Here is a 14,970-nt window from a genome sequence, read left to right on the forward strand (position 1 = left end):
CAGGTTGGACCATCCTCCTGTTCCTTTCTCCTTTCTGTGGTGGTACGTGTTCCTTGGCAAAACTGCTGAGAATTTAACTTCATCCCACCACTTTCCTTTTTCTTGGCAGGAGCCTAAGCAATTACTTTCACAGACAAGTGTTTATGTTCTAATTTTTTTTGTTTCAAAACATTACAAAGCTGAAACGTGGAGCTGAAGAGGTGTATCTGCTCCATAGCTGTCCTCTAGCCAACAAATTGACCACGGGGACCCAGGCTTGAGAGCTCTTTGTAATGTGGGGGCCCCTTGCTGGACACAAATAGCATAAGACAGAAGGAAAGGTTGGAAGTGAAGCTTTCTTGGACACATGCAAAGAGCAAACCTGAACCCTGAGGCTTATACTGAAAAAGGAAACTATTTTATTCTTCCCCCCTCCCCAATAAGATATTAGAGGATTTGTGTAATGAAGCCAAGTGAATTTTTTCCTTATTTCTGTCTAAATGTGGAGGAATGTGAAGGGGGGTTCTGATTTTCCTTCCTGCACACTCTGGCAGTTGTGCAGCAGAGCAGCGCGCTCCCTGCAAGGAGCCAGACATCACAAGCCTGGGTGAAGGATCCAGCTGTTACATCTCATGTCCCTCACCCATGTCCAATCAGAAGCTCCAAATTTACTACCCCATTTTCCTTCTCCCAATTAGCAAGAGAAAAGAGGAGGGGTGCAAGAGGTCCTGGGGTTGCTCAGGAGTTACTCAGGTTACTATTTCTCCTCCTTGCCACTTGCTGCAGAAACCTTTTTCTCATGTACGTAGGTTTTTTCACCATCTTTGCCAGCGTCTTCATCTGCTGTCAGCTCCTTATTACTGTTTGCTCTGTCAGAAACAAAGATGATAGGCTAGAAGAAGAAAGAAAAGAGCAAAAGAGAAGTGGAAATCACACAAAAAGTAGTGGAAGGGAAAGCAGGTAGAACACCCATGCTGTGGTGAAGCACATGCAGCAACAGCTCCTGCTATGAGAATGTGCCTGGAGAAGCCGAAGCTGGGAATGAAATTTAAAAAAAAAAAAATAAATAAAATCTTGAAGTTATTGCTCCCCTCATGTTAAAAAAAGCTACAAAAGCCTTTTTGCAAACAATACTGTGATTTGGCGAAATATCTCTGGCTTCCAGTTCCCTTTCGGAGAGACGGGAACCACCTTGGTTTTATTAAAATGCAAAATAAGCCCCCCAGGTTCCTGATTCTCAGCTAAACGGATAAACTTGACCCCCTGTGGAGGACAGTAGCGCTGAAAGCACACAACCTGATGCGGAAAGGATTTGTCTGGGAGCTTGTTGGTTACGTGCAGTTACTTGTTGGTTACGTTACAGTTTTCTCTGTGTTTGTTCTTGAGACATTCAGCTGTAGGTGGCCACAGGCAATTCTTCTGGTTTATTGCATTTGAAATAGGGGTGCAGATGTGTTGCCCCAGACTATTAATTGTGGTCAGCCTGTGGTGAGGTGAAAATCCCTGGCTATATTTTCTGGGTCCTAAACGTGTTGTGTGGAACCGACAGGAGTAATCCTGGGCTCTGGTGAGTGGAGATTTCAAAAAGGAGGAGCAGCAGCGTTAGGACACGTAAAGCGAATGTGAGGACATGTGAGGGATGATGGTCACTAGAAAGGACTGTGCCTGTGGAGGGGCAGGCAGGACGGGCAGCTGAGCAACACGGACGATTGAGCTTGTAAAATTTGTCACCCTTTTGCCACCCCCTCGAGTGAGAGGGGTACCGGATGTTTTAGCTATCTCATTAGATTTTAGTGCTGGAAGACAAAAATCTTTGCTGCTGACAAACATGCCCTTATCTGGTGCCCTTCATTAACCAGTCCTGTTTCCAGATGCAGAGAGGTCCCTAATGACACCAAGGAACCCAAGGAGCGCTGCTTCTGCTGCATGCATTGCACGTGCTCTGTGTCATGCGGGCGCTCAGCGCGTTGCACGGGTACCTACCTTGCCCTTTTTCTTCTTCTGTACAAAAAAGAGACAAAAGTTGAAAAAGAAGTGGCTTTGAAGCAGAAGCATAGATCTTATGCACATTATGCAGAGCTGAGGATAAAGTGTCATTTTCTTCTCTTCCCTTTTCTCCCTTTTTTCCATTCTTAAAAGTTTTCAAATCTCAGAAACTGGGGGGAAAATATACCCTCCAAGAAATGGCATGCTGAAGGACAGAAATTGCAGAAATCCTAGCAAGACAGTGTCCCATCTCATCTGGGGCTTTGTCCTCTTGAACAAAATCTGTGTTGTACCTTTAGCTCCGACTCTTTTCTTTTCCCCAGCCCATAGGTGCAGTAGAGATTGAATTTCTGTGCCCCTAGACCAGTGTCATCTGAAGTGGCAACTAAATGCCACCAGATCTGGACAGCTAATTTATCATGACAGCAAGCAAAAGTGGAAAGCTTTAGAACAAGCTTTGGTGGCACTCTGTTCTGTGCGTCTCCTCAGGCTTTTTTTTTCATTGTTAGCTGTAGTATATTCCCACACAGACATGTAAAACCCCAAGCTTGAAGAATTAGAATTTGTTGGTTTGACTCAGAATATAATTAGGATCTCTTTTCAGAAAGCACCTACTTCAAAATAAAGTGGTACTTTCTTTGTTTGATGAGATACCAATTCTGCAGATGCATCTTAGAGCACAGGAAACGAATAAATTGATGGGTGCAAAGGCAAGGCTTAGCATCCAGGTTCTTTTTTACCAGGAACAGACTTCAAATCTGCTGCAAGACTTTGGTCTGTCCAATTTAGAAAGTGATGTATATAAAGCGAGTGTAGACAGAAGTATCTTGATGGAAAAAGTGGGGGAATTGATTTATTCGTGTGGCCACAAATCATTTCCTGCTGTAGGCTTCCCAAGGTGTGATGCTCTTCCCCTCCCTACTTCTGTTAACACACAGCAGGGGCCCAGGGCAGTACTTACAGATGGACGCTCTGCCTCGATCATGTTTTCGACCTCCCTAGATGGAAACAGAAAGCCAGTGAGTCAGGGAAGTGGCTGCTTCCAATGCTGCTTGCTTCTGTAACTAGTTTGTAACCAGGCACTTGAACTTTCCAAACAGACAGTGATGTGACTGGGATTCCAAGCATCGCAGCTGCTGGCGCTAGGTGCAGCTTTTCTCAGCTTGAGCTGAGCATCCGGAGTGCCACTTCCAGGAGTGCCACTTCCAGGAGTGCCACTTCCAGGAGTGCCACTTCCAGGAGTGCCACTTCCAGGAGTGCCACTTCCAGGAGTGCCACTTCCAGGAGTGCCACTTCCAGGAGTGCCACTTCCAGGAGTGCCACTTCCAGGAGTGCCACTTCCAGGAGTGCCACTTCCAGGAGTGCCACTTCCAGGAGTGCCACTTCCAGGAGTGCCACTTCCAGGAGTGCCACTTCCAGGAGTGCCACTTCCAGGAGTGCCACTTCCAGGAGTGCCACTTCCAGGAGTGCCACTTCCAGGAGTGCCACTTCCAGGAGTGCCACTTCCAGGAGTGCCACTTCCAGGAGTGCCACTTCCAGGAGTGCCACTTCCAGGAGTGCCACTTCCAGGAGTGCCACTTCCAGGAGTGCCACTTCCAGGAGTGCCACTTCCAGGAGTGCCACTTCCAGGAGTGCCACTTCCAGGAGTGCCACTTCCAGGAGTGCCACTTCCAGGAGTGCCACTTCCAGGAGTGCCACTTCCAGGAGTGCCACTTCCAGGAGTGCCACTTCCAGGAGTGCCACTTCCAGGAGTGCCACTTCCAGGAGTGCCACTTCCAGGAGTGCCACTTCCAGGAGTGATCCTGGCTTTAGTTTGCTGAGTAGAAGAGCAGGATAGCAAAGAAGCAACAACTTGACTGAAGTTAGATCTGGTTGCATGATCTATCTGGCTAAAACCTCAGCTGAAAGCATAGAACAATAAAACCCAAACAGGTTCATTTTCATTATTAAAAATGGTTAGTGGGTTGATCTTTTACAAAGTATATCTTGCAAGCAGTAAGCCTCTCCAAAGACAATTTGAAGTAAGCTCTTGTCAGGCCATAAGAGAAGCTCAGGGAAATGAGTTTGCAGCTTGGAGTTTGTAATGAGGTTAAGAAAATTAAAAGCAGGGTGCAGCAACCTGGGGACACGACTATAACAGATTAGCAAGTTCAATGCTGCCGTTACACCCAGCTAAATGCATCTGTGACTTACTCTGAAAGGCTTCTTTTCTCAGAGAAGACCCTCAGGATGAATTCTCCCTCCTGGTGGGGTTCATAGGTCGATGGGATGACAACGTACTCGCTGGGAGGCAGCCGGAAGCGCTCAGAGATTTCTCGCATATTTATATAGGTCTTACTTCTGGCTTTGGAGGCAGTGTAGAGGAAAAAATCCTTCTGCAAGTGGTGCTTGGTACCATGCATCTGCAGAACAAACGAGTCAATTCGTCTTCAAGGGAGTCTCACCCACTCCCCGGGTGGCTTGTTGTGCAGGCGGTACATGGTTGGGACAAAAACACAAAGAAAGCAGCAGCTTAGCAAGCAAGGAGCTGGCCAGGGATGCTAGCTGGGAAAGGATGCAGGGACTGTCACCTTGAAAGTGCTACTGGCTGGGTCTACCTGGCTTCTGAGGGCTACTCCAGGGCTCACCTGCAGAGTGTTGGCTGACTTGTGCTGCGTAGGCGCTTTTATCTGACGGTGGGATGCTAAGTGGTGTGTAACTGAAGTTCAGCTACTTCCCTTGGAGGGATGGTGTATGCAAACTCTGACATGCAGCATGGCAAGGGGAAGGTGTTTTTAGTGAAAATGTGTCCTTGCCTGGACTAAACGTGAATTCTGTGTCTGCTAAAGACACCTGATAATTAATCACTGCATTTGTTCAAAAATTAAGAGAATTAAGTAAAAACTTGTGGGCTAAGCAAACTTCAAGCTGTTTGCTGCAGAAATAACCAACCACCAGTAAAGTATGCAGCAGAGACAGCGTTCGAACTGTCATCTTCATGTTTTCCAGGTAACATAGTCTTCAGGTAAGCTCAGTTGTCAAACTTGCAATGCCAATGATTCGGTTACTGTCAGGCTCAGAAAAACTTCCTCTATGTATTTTTAGTACGTTTTCTTCAGTGGCTGAGAACAACATTTGTTTTCCACGCAGATTCCTGAGACTACACAGAAAACTCTGTGGCTGCAGAATAGAGGCCGCAGGACGAAATGGAAGTGGTTGAGGGAGCTTTTGCCTGGGGTGTAATGGCCAAGTGCTTGCTGATCAAACCAAACTAGCCTAGGCCACCGACTGACCATGCAAGCCGTGGCCAGGTCACAGATGAATAGAAAAGACAGGCTGAGTGAAAAGGTGTGGGTGAAAACATGGTGCACATGGAAAGAAATTAAAAATGACTCTCAAAATGTGACTAATAAAGACTCAAAGCAGGAAGGTTAGTGCTTTCACTTCTGTTACACCCCTCAAAACAAAGTTGGCTAGACAGTTTCCTGCTGACTCAGGCCCAGCAGCAGCTCTAGCCGTGAGCATACACCCAGACATCAGCCGGCCGCCGTTCTGCTCGTACCTCTTTGGGCACCTTTGGGAGGAACAAAGAGAAGAAGCAATTAGAGCTGTTAGGTGTGTCCACTTGTTTATAGATCAGACAGAAGGGCATTTGTATGGATTTCTGGGGATGCAGCCAGTAAATAACTTGCCCCAAGTTTATATAATTATTCTAAGAGATTTCTTTCTTCCTCTTTAGATTTGTTGGGACCTGGGTGAGATCCACTAAGGTCTAGAACTAAATATGTTTGTGTAAGGGACTAAATAAATTTAAGTCAATGGTAGGGACAGAGGTTAATCATCACTACCTATGCATCTTGGACATTTGTTTCCTTCCTCCCTCCTCCCCCCCCGCCCCCCCCCCCCCTTTTTTTTTTATACACTATTCAGTTAAAGAAACATTTTGTTTCAGCAAGGATGAAAGGGAGATTGAAGAATATATGGGAAAGAATATGTTACAGTCTGGTCACCATATTTAGTCACCATAAACACTTAACAAGTGTGCTACTTATGGATGCAGTGAACCCTGGTGTTACTACAGGCTGGATGGTTAAAAAGCCTTGCATTTCTTTCCTTTCTTCCAGGTATTCTCCAAGTTCCTTGCAAAGTAAAATCTGTAATCCATGTAGTCAGGCTGAATGGTTGAGTGACTCTCTTGGTCAAGGCATACTGTCAGGGTTGCAACTGTGGTGCTAAGAACAAAGTCTAGAACTGGTACCTCATAGATGGCAAAGCCAATGGTGTACAGGTTGGCTCCCAGCTTGCGTTCTTTCCTCCTATTTTTCTGCATCAGTGCGACAAGGAAGCTGCAGATAACCTCTTCATCCTCAGGATCATCATCTTCCTCCAGAAGCTTCAAGCGATACTGGGGATTGGTCCAAAATGTATCTGTGAAATCCCATCAACAACCCAAAGCAAACATGTAAAGCTTCAGTTTTCTAACGATGCTCCTGATCAAAGAGAACTTTTAAGTTTAAGAGAACTGGAGCTCCTGAGAGGTTAAAACTTGGCTAATACATATATGGGGTTTTTTTAAGTGATAGGAGTTTTACGTAGGTCTAATGAAACTGCACAGCAAAGGAGTGCAAAGGAGAAGAATCGGTCTCTGACAAAATTCCCAAGTGCCTAAAGCTACCAAAGGTGGATTTCCCAAATGAAATCTAACTGATGGAGCAAAATTGATCTCTCTTGTCTTACTCGAGGTGTGGTGAGGTATTTGAACAAAGATTTATCTTTGCCAGGCCTGCCTTTTGGACTTACAAGGTGCTGTCACAAACCTAGTGACAGAGGGTTTCCCTCTACAAAATTATGTGTCTCATCTACTGATGAAGCAAGGCTTTTCCTATGGTCGAGCACAGATCAGGCTGTGGTATGACTTAACCTGTGGGATTTAATACAGTCTCCATCAAAGAGGCCTTATCTCTCTTAAGACTCTTTCTTACCTGGATAATTGCGGCACCCTCCAGCTGAACAGCCTCTCACCCAGCGCCCTTCGTTGACTGACACAGTCCAGGTCTGGAGTTTGTCAGCTTCCAGAGTATCAGGTGTGAGGTTACAGATCTCGAGTTTTGTGAAGTGCCTCATGAAGTCTTCAAACGAGATCCTGGAGGAATTAGGGGGAAACTGAACCCAAATGGATTTACGTGGTGGGTGGTTGTCTGAAAGATCCCGGTGGGGTGGAGGAGAGTGACCCATGGTACTGCTGCTCTTATGGGAAGTTTGCAGTGGGAGTGTCCTGACTTTCTAATGCATTTGGCCTGCTGGTTGGTCAGTTAACACAGGCATAGCTCCAAGCTGGGGGACGCTGGGCTGAGAAGATGGTGCATAGGATGGGCAATGGAGAGCTTGTGGAAGTGTAACAAAATTAGAATGGTACTGGTGGCACTCAATAATGCCTGGTGGGAGAATGAGGGGATCAGAGAGCAGGGCTGATTGGGAATGTGAAGGTGAATAGGGACTCCTGCAATGGTTTTAGCAGGTTTTCATAGTGAAGTGTGATTAATGTTTCCTATAGTTGCATATCTCCTAGAGGAACACAGGTTTTTGACTGACATTCTCACCAGAACTCCCCATCCTCCACAATCTTGTGCTGCAGGCGGATTTTCTCTGCTTCATTAATGAAGTTCCACTCCTCTGACCTTCAAAAGAATGCCAAAGTTAGATTACGATTAGCAATACAGTTTTCATTAAAATTACTTTTCTTTACTGCTCGTAGAATGGAAAGAAGTCACATTGTTACATCCACCTAAATAGTTTTGTTGGCAACTATTTGTTCTCAATGCCACCTCCTCTCTCCATGCCCAAATAAAGAAGCAACTGTCCTACTCCTCTCTACCTTCCCATCAGTTTTCCTCTTGGCTCTCCAAAGTCTGCTGAACTGTGTTCATTGTATTAAGCTTGAAGACAAAAGTGTTTGCAGAGTCTCATTGCTGGAGCAGCTAATGAAATTCCTTTAAGGAAAACCTAATGAGAAGCTTTATCCAAACTTGCTCATGTACTTGCTTCATCCAGCTCTTCCATAACTTAAAAGATTTTTCTACTGTTGCATCTTGTTTTGAAAATGGACACTGCTGAACTTGATAGACTCTAAAATAAGGTTGACTGGGTGCTCTCTCTATTTCCATTGGTTGAAGCCCCACAACACCCCTTATTTAGGTACTCTTTCCCTTTTCTAGACTCAGCGTCTAAGCGTGTGTCAAAGTGACAGCAACAACAATTCAGATACATCCTCATTAAATGTTAGGGTCATGCACAAGCTCCTTAAGGGTAAATAGAGCTGCAATTTCTCTTTTCAAATCAGGTGAAGTTCCATTTACTCACTTGTCACTCCAAGCTCCATTCCATTCCACCTGCCCCCAGGGGTTCCTCAGCCTTACCAGACGTATTTTTTCCCCTTTAAATGTTGTCTAATTGAAAAAGAACACACAAAGAATAGGCTGAGATTAGATTCAAAAGGAAACATTTTGCCTGCCAAATCACTGATACCAGCTCCTCCAATGATGGTGCTTTTGTGGGCCATCACCCAGCCTGACCTGTTTGGGGTGAGTGTGGGAAGGCTGCTAAGACCTGGAGGTGGCTGGTGGTGGCCACATTCGCTCAAGCAGATCCATTTCCCCAGTGATGAACCTGTCCAAGTTTTGGCTTTCCTTTATTTAAATACAAATTTTGTTTCCTTAGCTCATAATTTGGTTTGCTTTTTTGCTACTGTGTAGCTTTGGTGACATGCATGGCTCTAGGCCAGTAGAGACCACAGCTCCCCATAGCTGGGGGAAAGGGACTGTACATACCTCTTCCACAGCTGTGACAGAGTAGGCATGGCCTTTGACAAGCCCGCAAGACATCCGTGTTTCATACTGCATTGGCACTATGGTCTGTTAGACACAAGATAAAAACTTGTAAGTGTCACATGAAGCTCAGGCAGATGCTCCAAGGCAGCTGTGGCCACCCAGGGCTTCTGGAAGGAGGGGGACACTGTTCATGGCACACGGCTTTTTGTCTCATCTCTGCTTTTGCCAAGGTGGCCAAGCTTGGTGCCCACAGAATTAACGTTGTTAGAGAGGACTGAAGCATGAAGCTTCATGCAAAAGCAGAAAATGAATAATATCAATAGGAAAGGACATTTTCACATAATCACAATGTTGGAAAAGATCTTTGAGATCATTGAGTCCAACTGTTCCTGTCCTGTGCTAAATCATATCCCTGAGCACCTCATCTACCTGTGTTAAACACACCCAGGGATGGTGACATAACCCCCACCCTGGGCAGCCTTTTCCAATGCCTGATAACCATTTTGGTGAAGAACTTTTTCCTAATGTCTGATCTGACCCTGCCCTGGCGCATCTTGAGCCCATTTCCCCTTGTCCCATCTCCTGTCCCCTGGCTGAAGAGACCATCGCCCACCTCTCTGCACCCTCCCTTCAGGTAGTTGTGGGTGGTGATAAGGTCTCCCCTCAGCCTCCTCTTCTCCAGGCTGAACGCCCCCAGCTCCCTCAGCCGCTCCTCAGAGGATTTGCCCTCCAGCCCCTTCCCCAGCCTGGTTGCCCTTCTCTGGACTCACTCCAGGACCTCAATGTCCTTCTTATGGTGAGGAGCCCAGAACTGAATATTGTGGTATACTTATTCCTTTTGTGTGGGTTACTGATTTTTGCTCTCAGAAAATGCTAGTACATAGCATGCTTAATCAAAATTAATTAGTTTTTCTATCAGTAAGACTAGTAGAGCCTTTCTGGGCCTTCCTGTTAGTGTGTCTCACAGTGAGTTTTTTCTTTGCTGTTCTTTTTTTTTTTTTAACTGTTCAAATCTCAGAATGTTGTTTGGGAGTTGAAGATCTAAGGGGGACATGGCAGGTGTGCATGGTCCACAGTGTGTGCAGGAGAGGTCACTGAGAATGGTGGGAAGGGAAGGCTCTGCTGTGTGCACTTTGACCATGTGTGAAACTTCCCCTCCTCCGTTAGGGCTGTCACCGAGAGATGACTGCAAGGCCCTGCCCGTACCTCTGCCATCCCTTTTTGGGACATCTGAGGGCATGAGAAAGGCAGGGCTGGAAATGGAGGGTTAGTAAGGTTCCACAGATACATTCTCAGCTTCCACAGGGAAGATCTCATCCAAATATCTCCTGGCTGTGGCAATTATCTCCTTTTGCTCCTCATTGGTTTGGGTGGTTTTTTTTTTCCCTCCTCCTGTTTCCATACTTTTTATGCATATAACCTCAGATCTATTTCAGTTTTCTTCATTTCTACTCATGTTGTTGCCATCATTACCAATTAGAACCCCTTTCTCTCTTTTATGTTTAGGAAATATTAACTTCTGCTGGTGTCATGGGCTACTTCTCTAGAGTGCTTCTGAAGTCTGTACTGCCTGCCTCTTTCCATCAAGACTTCGGTTTGGGTTTGGTTTTTTCTGGTGGTGGCTCAGGAGTGTGTAGTGTAACAACCCACAGCAAAACAGCCACTGGGGCAGCAACTGTAGAGAGTTTTCCAACCTTCTGTGACTAGACAGGAAACTCCCTCCCAAAACATGCTTGCAAAACGAGATGGTCATACTGGGTCTTCCTGAAGAATCTCACCACTTCAGGCTTTTAGGAAGACTAAGGGTATCAAAAGGGGCAAACCCAGCTACTTCTGTCGCAAATGCAGAAGGCAGCTTGTGCAACCCGAAGTTCTCCAGGATGTAATTGAGCGAGTATATTCTTCTCTCTCCCTTGTTTGCAAGTGAGAGGCTTTACAAAATCTACATCTCGTGTCCGATTCCCAACTACAATAACCAATGTGCTGCTTGGATGTGCTTCGTGTGATTTCTTTGCTCTCCATTTCTACACTATGGTTAAGCTGTGGAAAGTCTAAGCCTTTGCCACAAACCAACAGCCCTTTGCCTGAGCATCAGCGAAGCCCCGTGGTCTCAGTCGCTGCATCTGAAAGGACTGTCATCCTTTAATAAACATGTCCAATCACATCTGTAAAAACAAGTCCGTAGTGTTGAGAGAACTCAGTGAAGCCAAGTAAGGATTTAAAAACATAGATGACTTGTTTCTCTAACTGTTCTGCCTGTGATTAAATCCCCCCTGTGAAGTCAACCACTTCTGGAAACATACGAACCCAGGCTGGTCTTTCATCTATCCCCTGGTGGTCTACAGTGGGGTAGGTCATCTGTGCGTTTTCCAGGTTCTTCACCATGCGAGCAATCAGTTCCCCGATGTCGCTCCGAGGAGCCGATCCGTAGGAAAAGCCGAGGTTATCCTGTGCAGAGAATGGGAGAAAAGCATCATGCAGAAAGATGAGGCAGAGAGAGGGAGGAGCAATGACACAAGAAAGATGAGGGGTAAAAGACAGGCTAGATAATTTCCCTCTCATTGTGTGTTAGAAGGTCAATACTTCTCTACAGTGGTTGATAGCACTGGTCATTCTGCCTTCGCTGCAACTTCATTTTCCATCATGGGTACTGAAGCTTATTTTTTTAACTTTTAAATCAACCACAGTAAATGAAGGCACTATAAAACTATGTTGCCAGTTGAAGGGTTGATGTCCCAAGCATTTGCACATGAAGCATCTTTGCCATAAAGATTTGTCTCTTGAGTTGTGGCACCCTACTACTAACCTCATTTTATTGGGTGAGAGCACTGAGGGTGGGGGGGGTGGATGGGTGCAGCTTCTGCTGATGGCACCCCTTCTTCCCACCCCCACGTTCTCTTAGCTTCCTTTTTGGCAATTGGTGTTGGCTAATGTGTGGTATCTAGTGGAGATGGCTCCATCTCCTAGAAATGGATGCTAGCAGTTGAATGAAGCAGTTCCAAAAGTTGCTGTGTGTTCAATTACAGAGAGAGGTGTTTCTCCTCTGCCCTTTCTTATGGCTCTTGCAAAGTTGATGTGGACTCACATCAATGGAGCTGGCCATGAGGGATCCTCTGTCAATAGCATGTTTCATGATTTTATAGATATCTTTGGGGGCATCCTTTATCTCATAGAACTCTGTGACACCTCCTGTGAAATCCTCCATGGCTTCAGTGGTATTGCCTCCTTTCAAAGCTTCGTATGACCCATGGAGTCTTGAAAAGAGAAAAGAAAAAAAGATTATCTTTTACACAGGTAAAGATACCTACCTATATATTTTTATACATCATATAGATTTGTCTTGTGCATATAAATACAGATTTATTAATACACACAAAGCATCTATTTTTTGACCCTCAAGTTAAAAGTTTTAAAATGTGCCATCTGCACATGTTGGGAAAAGAAAAGAAAGGAGAGGTGATGAGAATCAATTGTAGATATCTGAGTGAGTAGCACAACCCCCTAGAAAATGTTTTACCCCATCCCCAGTTCTGAGACAGGAAAATCTATGGCAAAAGGCACTGGTATGCTCAGAGCCTCTCTGTGTGCTCATGGTAGGTCTTGTACGCAGTAATTTAACCATTTCCCTGCCAAAGTCTCAGCCAGGAGCTCAGCAAGGTCCAGGGGGCAATTTTACTTTGCATAAGCCTTTTCCAGGAGGGCGCTCCAGAACTCATTGCGTTGGGAGGACTTGGTGAAGACCAGCTGGTTGTTATAGGTGGGCAAGCAGTCATCAATGACGACATCCACCCAGTCTCCGTAGCGCCAGAACTGAATGAAAGCAAACAGGAAAACAAAAAATCGGGGTTGGTTTGGTTGTAGGGAGAGGAAGAAATGAGGAGAGAGGAGAAAAGTGGAAATTAACTGCTTCATAACATAGCAAAAAAGTAATGGCTGTTGGGAGTGAGACAGCCAGACTGAATTCCCCCAGGCAATGTGTGCAGAGATCCCTTGGAAGAGCTGAGGGAAATACGGAAAGCAGTCAATCTTTTCTGAAGACATGGTTCTTCAGTAACTTGTTTTTGACAGACCAGCTGCTTGTGAGCCTAAAAATAGATGCTCTTGCCAACTACCAGTGTGTCTGTGCTGGCTGTAGTGCTGCATCTGAGCAGCGAGGGAGGACCAGGCACCTGTTGTTATCCCTTACACGCAGGACATGGTGATCTCTAAATGCTTCCTTGGTGGATTAATGCTCCCTAATTGCCTGTACGGGCTGGCCCTTCTGTGGCTGCTCTGTGGGAAGAGGTTAGGGTGAAGGCAGCTCAATCCCTCTTCCTTCTGTGCTGTTGCTCACGCTTCTGAAGGGTTGGGAAGCAAGAGGAAAGAGTGCACCCAAGAGCTGAGTTCTCCCTCAGGTCAATACAGTTACATCTGCTTCCTGCTAGAGGGAGGGACTCACCTGGAAGTGGAAGATGCCAGCATAGTTTTGTATGAAGGACTGATCATGAGGTATGACTCTACAGAGTAGTTTTTTATTCAGTGTCAGGCAAGCGATGGCAGCCAGGAACCAGCAGTCACCTGGAAACGAGCAGAAGCAGCAGACAAAATGAAGAGGGATAGAGCAACTGCAATTGAAGTGCAAACCTGAGAGCTGTGAGGTCGCACGTTAATGCTCAGCAGAGCACACCATTGCCTTTGAGGAAAGGGCTCTTCTCTGTGTGCTCTGCAGGACTTTAACACGTTGTTTCTTTGAGCTCTGGAAATGCTCATTGGCATCATCTGTGACTAGGTACACACCTGTTGAATAGATGACATTCCTGGTAAAAGCATAACCTTGTATTAAGGTTTCCCTGTCCCATGTAAAGGCCAATCTGATCTCCTATGCTAGTTCGTCCAAGCTTAGGGCACAGGACAGCTGAGAGGTAACTCTGTCCCAGGTGGAGCTCTGAATGGCTGAGGTTCAGTCTCTCATGTTCATCTTCTGCTCTCAAGACAGCCCGCTGTCCCAGTCACCACTTTGTGGGGCCTCCTTCCTGCTTCATTGCCCTGATGTGTTTTCCCCTTTTTGAATCTGTGTGTCTGCTGTCGTAACTGCTGTCCCCTGTAGCGCTTCTCCGTTCCTCCTTCAGGCTCTTGCACAAGTTTGCTGCCTCTGGGGGAGCGCTGGGAAAGTGACTTTCTTCCCATGGTAGTTTGTGTTCAGCAAAGGGTGCCTCAACCCGTAATTGGAACCTTCCAACTGCTACTGTCAAAGGGGGTATAGGCTTGCCTGAGAAGCGTGAATTAGTCATGTGAGAGAATCATAAGAGGCAGGGAAAACTAAACTTGATTGCAGGGGATTGTAAAAAACTTATGGAACTGTTGGAGTCATAAAACAAGCAAAAATATGTATGTGTATTTATTTTGGAAAGCTAACTCTGTACATAGAGCAGTTCATTCTAAGTTACCTGTTTCCCATTAGGAAACATGCGGGGTCTACTGCAAACAGAAGTTTTCTAGACTGCCCAATGTTCAGCAGGAAGGCAAACAATGCTAGGTGTGCTTGGAGAAGGAATGGAAGACAAAAGAGACTGGATCTTATGCATCTAAATGAATTTTATGTGTGTAAGTTCATTTGCATCCACGCCTTGGCGACTGAAATCCCAGTCACCTCAAAAAGGCAGGCAGCTCTAAAGGATTTAAAAAAAAAAGTACTGGGAAGCCGATGAAGACAGTCACAAGCACCAAATGCCCTTAAATGACAAGATTAGCACACATGAAGATGTAATGGCTGAGGACAAAGATCACAGGAGAACTTGTAAAACCATGGAAGACGTGAGAAAGCTGAGCAGGGAAATGACTTTACAAAGCAGCTCAGCAAGTGCTGTGTGGATGACTGCTGCAGAGGAATCACTTGCACCTCAGTAGCAGCTCTACATATCCAAGTATCTTTGAGCATCTGAACTTTATGGTCTTCAATAAAGAGGTTGTCCTTGAGTACAAGGCACACTGAGCCAGGGGCCTTCAGATTCTTTTGTGTGGAAATAACAGGATTGAATCACAGGATCACAGACTCAGGGGTTGGAAGGGACCTCCAGAGATCATGGGGTCCAACTCCCCTGCCAAAGCAGCTCCCTAGGACAGGTCACACAGGGAGGTGTCCAGACAGGACTTGAATCTCTCCAGAGATGGAGACTCCACACCCCCCTGGGCAGCCTGTCCCAGGGCTCCCTCAACCTCA

The 14,970-nt window shown here is 45.9% G+C and overlaps 1 protein-coding gene across 2 annotated transcripts in view; it reads right to left on the reverse strand.

Annotated features, from left to right (window-relative positions):
* The window catches only part of CAPN3 (calpain 3), a 30,157-nt gene that overhangs the window by 7,103 nt on the left and 8,084 nt on the right, over positions 1–14,970 (reverse strand). Inside the window, exons 3-15 of one of the 2 annotated variants that reach the window (XM_084270742.1) lie at positions 13,210–13,328; positions 12,448–12,581; positions 11,857–12,025; positions 11,079–11,219; positions 8,772–8,855; positions 8,305–8,390; positions 7,545–7,622; positions 6,927–7,087; positions 6,203–6,372; positions 4,159–4,367; positions 2,927–2,963; positions 1,963–1,980; positions 770–871 (exon numbers count right to left, since the gene is read on the reverse strand). In XM_084270742.1, coding sequence (XP_084126868.1) covers positions 770–871; positions 1,963–1,980; positions 2,927–2,963; positions 4,159–4,367; positions 6,203–6,372; positions 6,927–7,087; positions 7,545–7,622; positions 8,305–8,390; positions 8,772–8,855; positions 11,079–11,219; positions 11,857–12,025; positions 12,448–12,581; positions 13,210–13,328 — 1,508 coding nt within the window. Of the gene's footprint in view, positions 1–769; positions 872–1,962; positions 1,981–2,926; positions 2,964–4,158; positions 4,368–5,506; positions 5,515–6,202; positions 6,373–6,926; positions 7,088–7,544; positions 7,623–8,304; positions 8,391–8,771; positions 8,856–11,078; positions 11,220–11,856; positions 12,026–12,447; positions 12,582–13,209; positions 13,329–14,970 lie in introns of those variants that run through there. The other variant, XM_084270741.1, reaches the window with a different exon arrangement.

The sequence above is a fragment of the Gallinula chloropus genome (assembly GCF_964237585.1).
Source record: "Gallinula chloropus genome assembly, chromosome: 14".
Lineage (NCBI taxonomy): Eukaryota > Metazoa > Chordata > Aves > Gruiformes > Rallidae > Gallinula > Gallinula chloropus.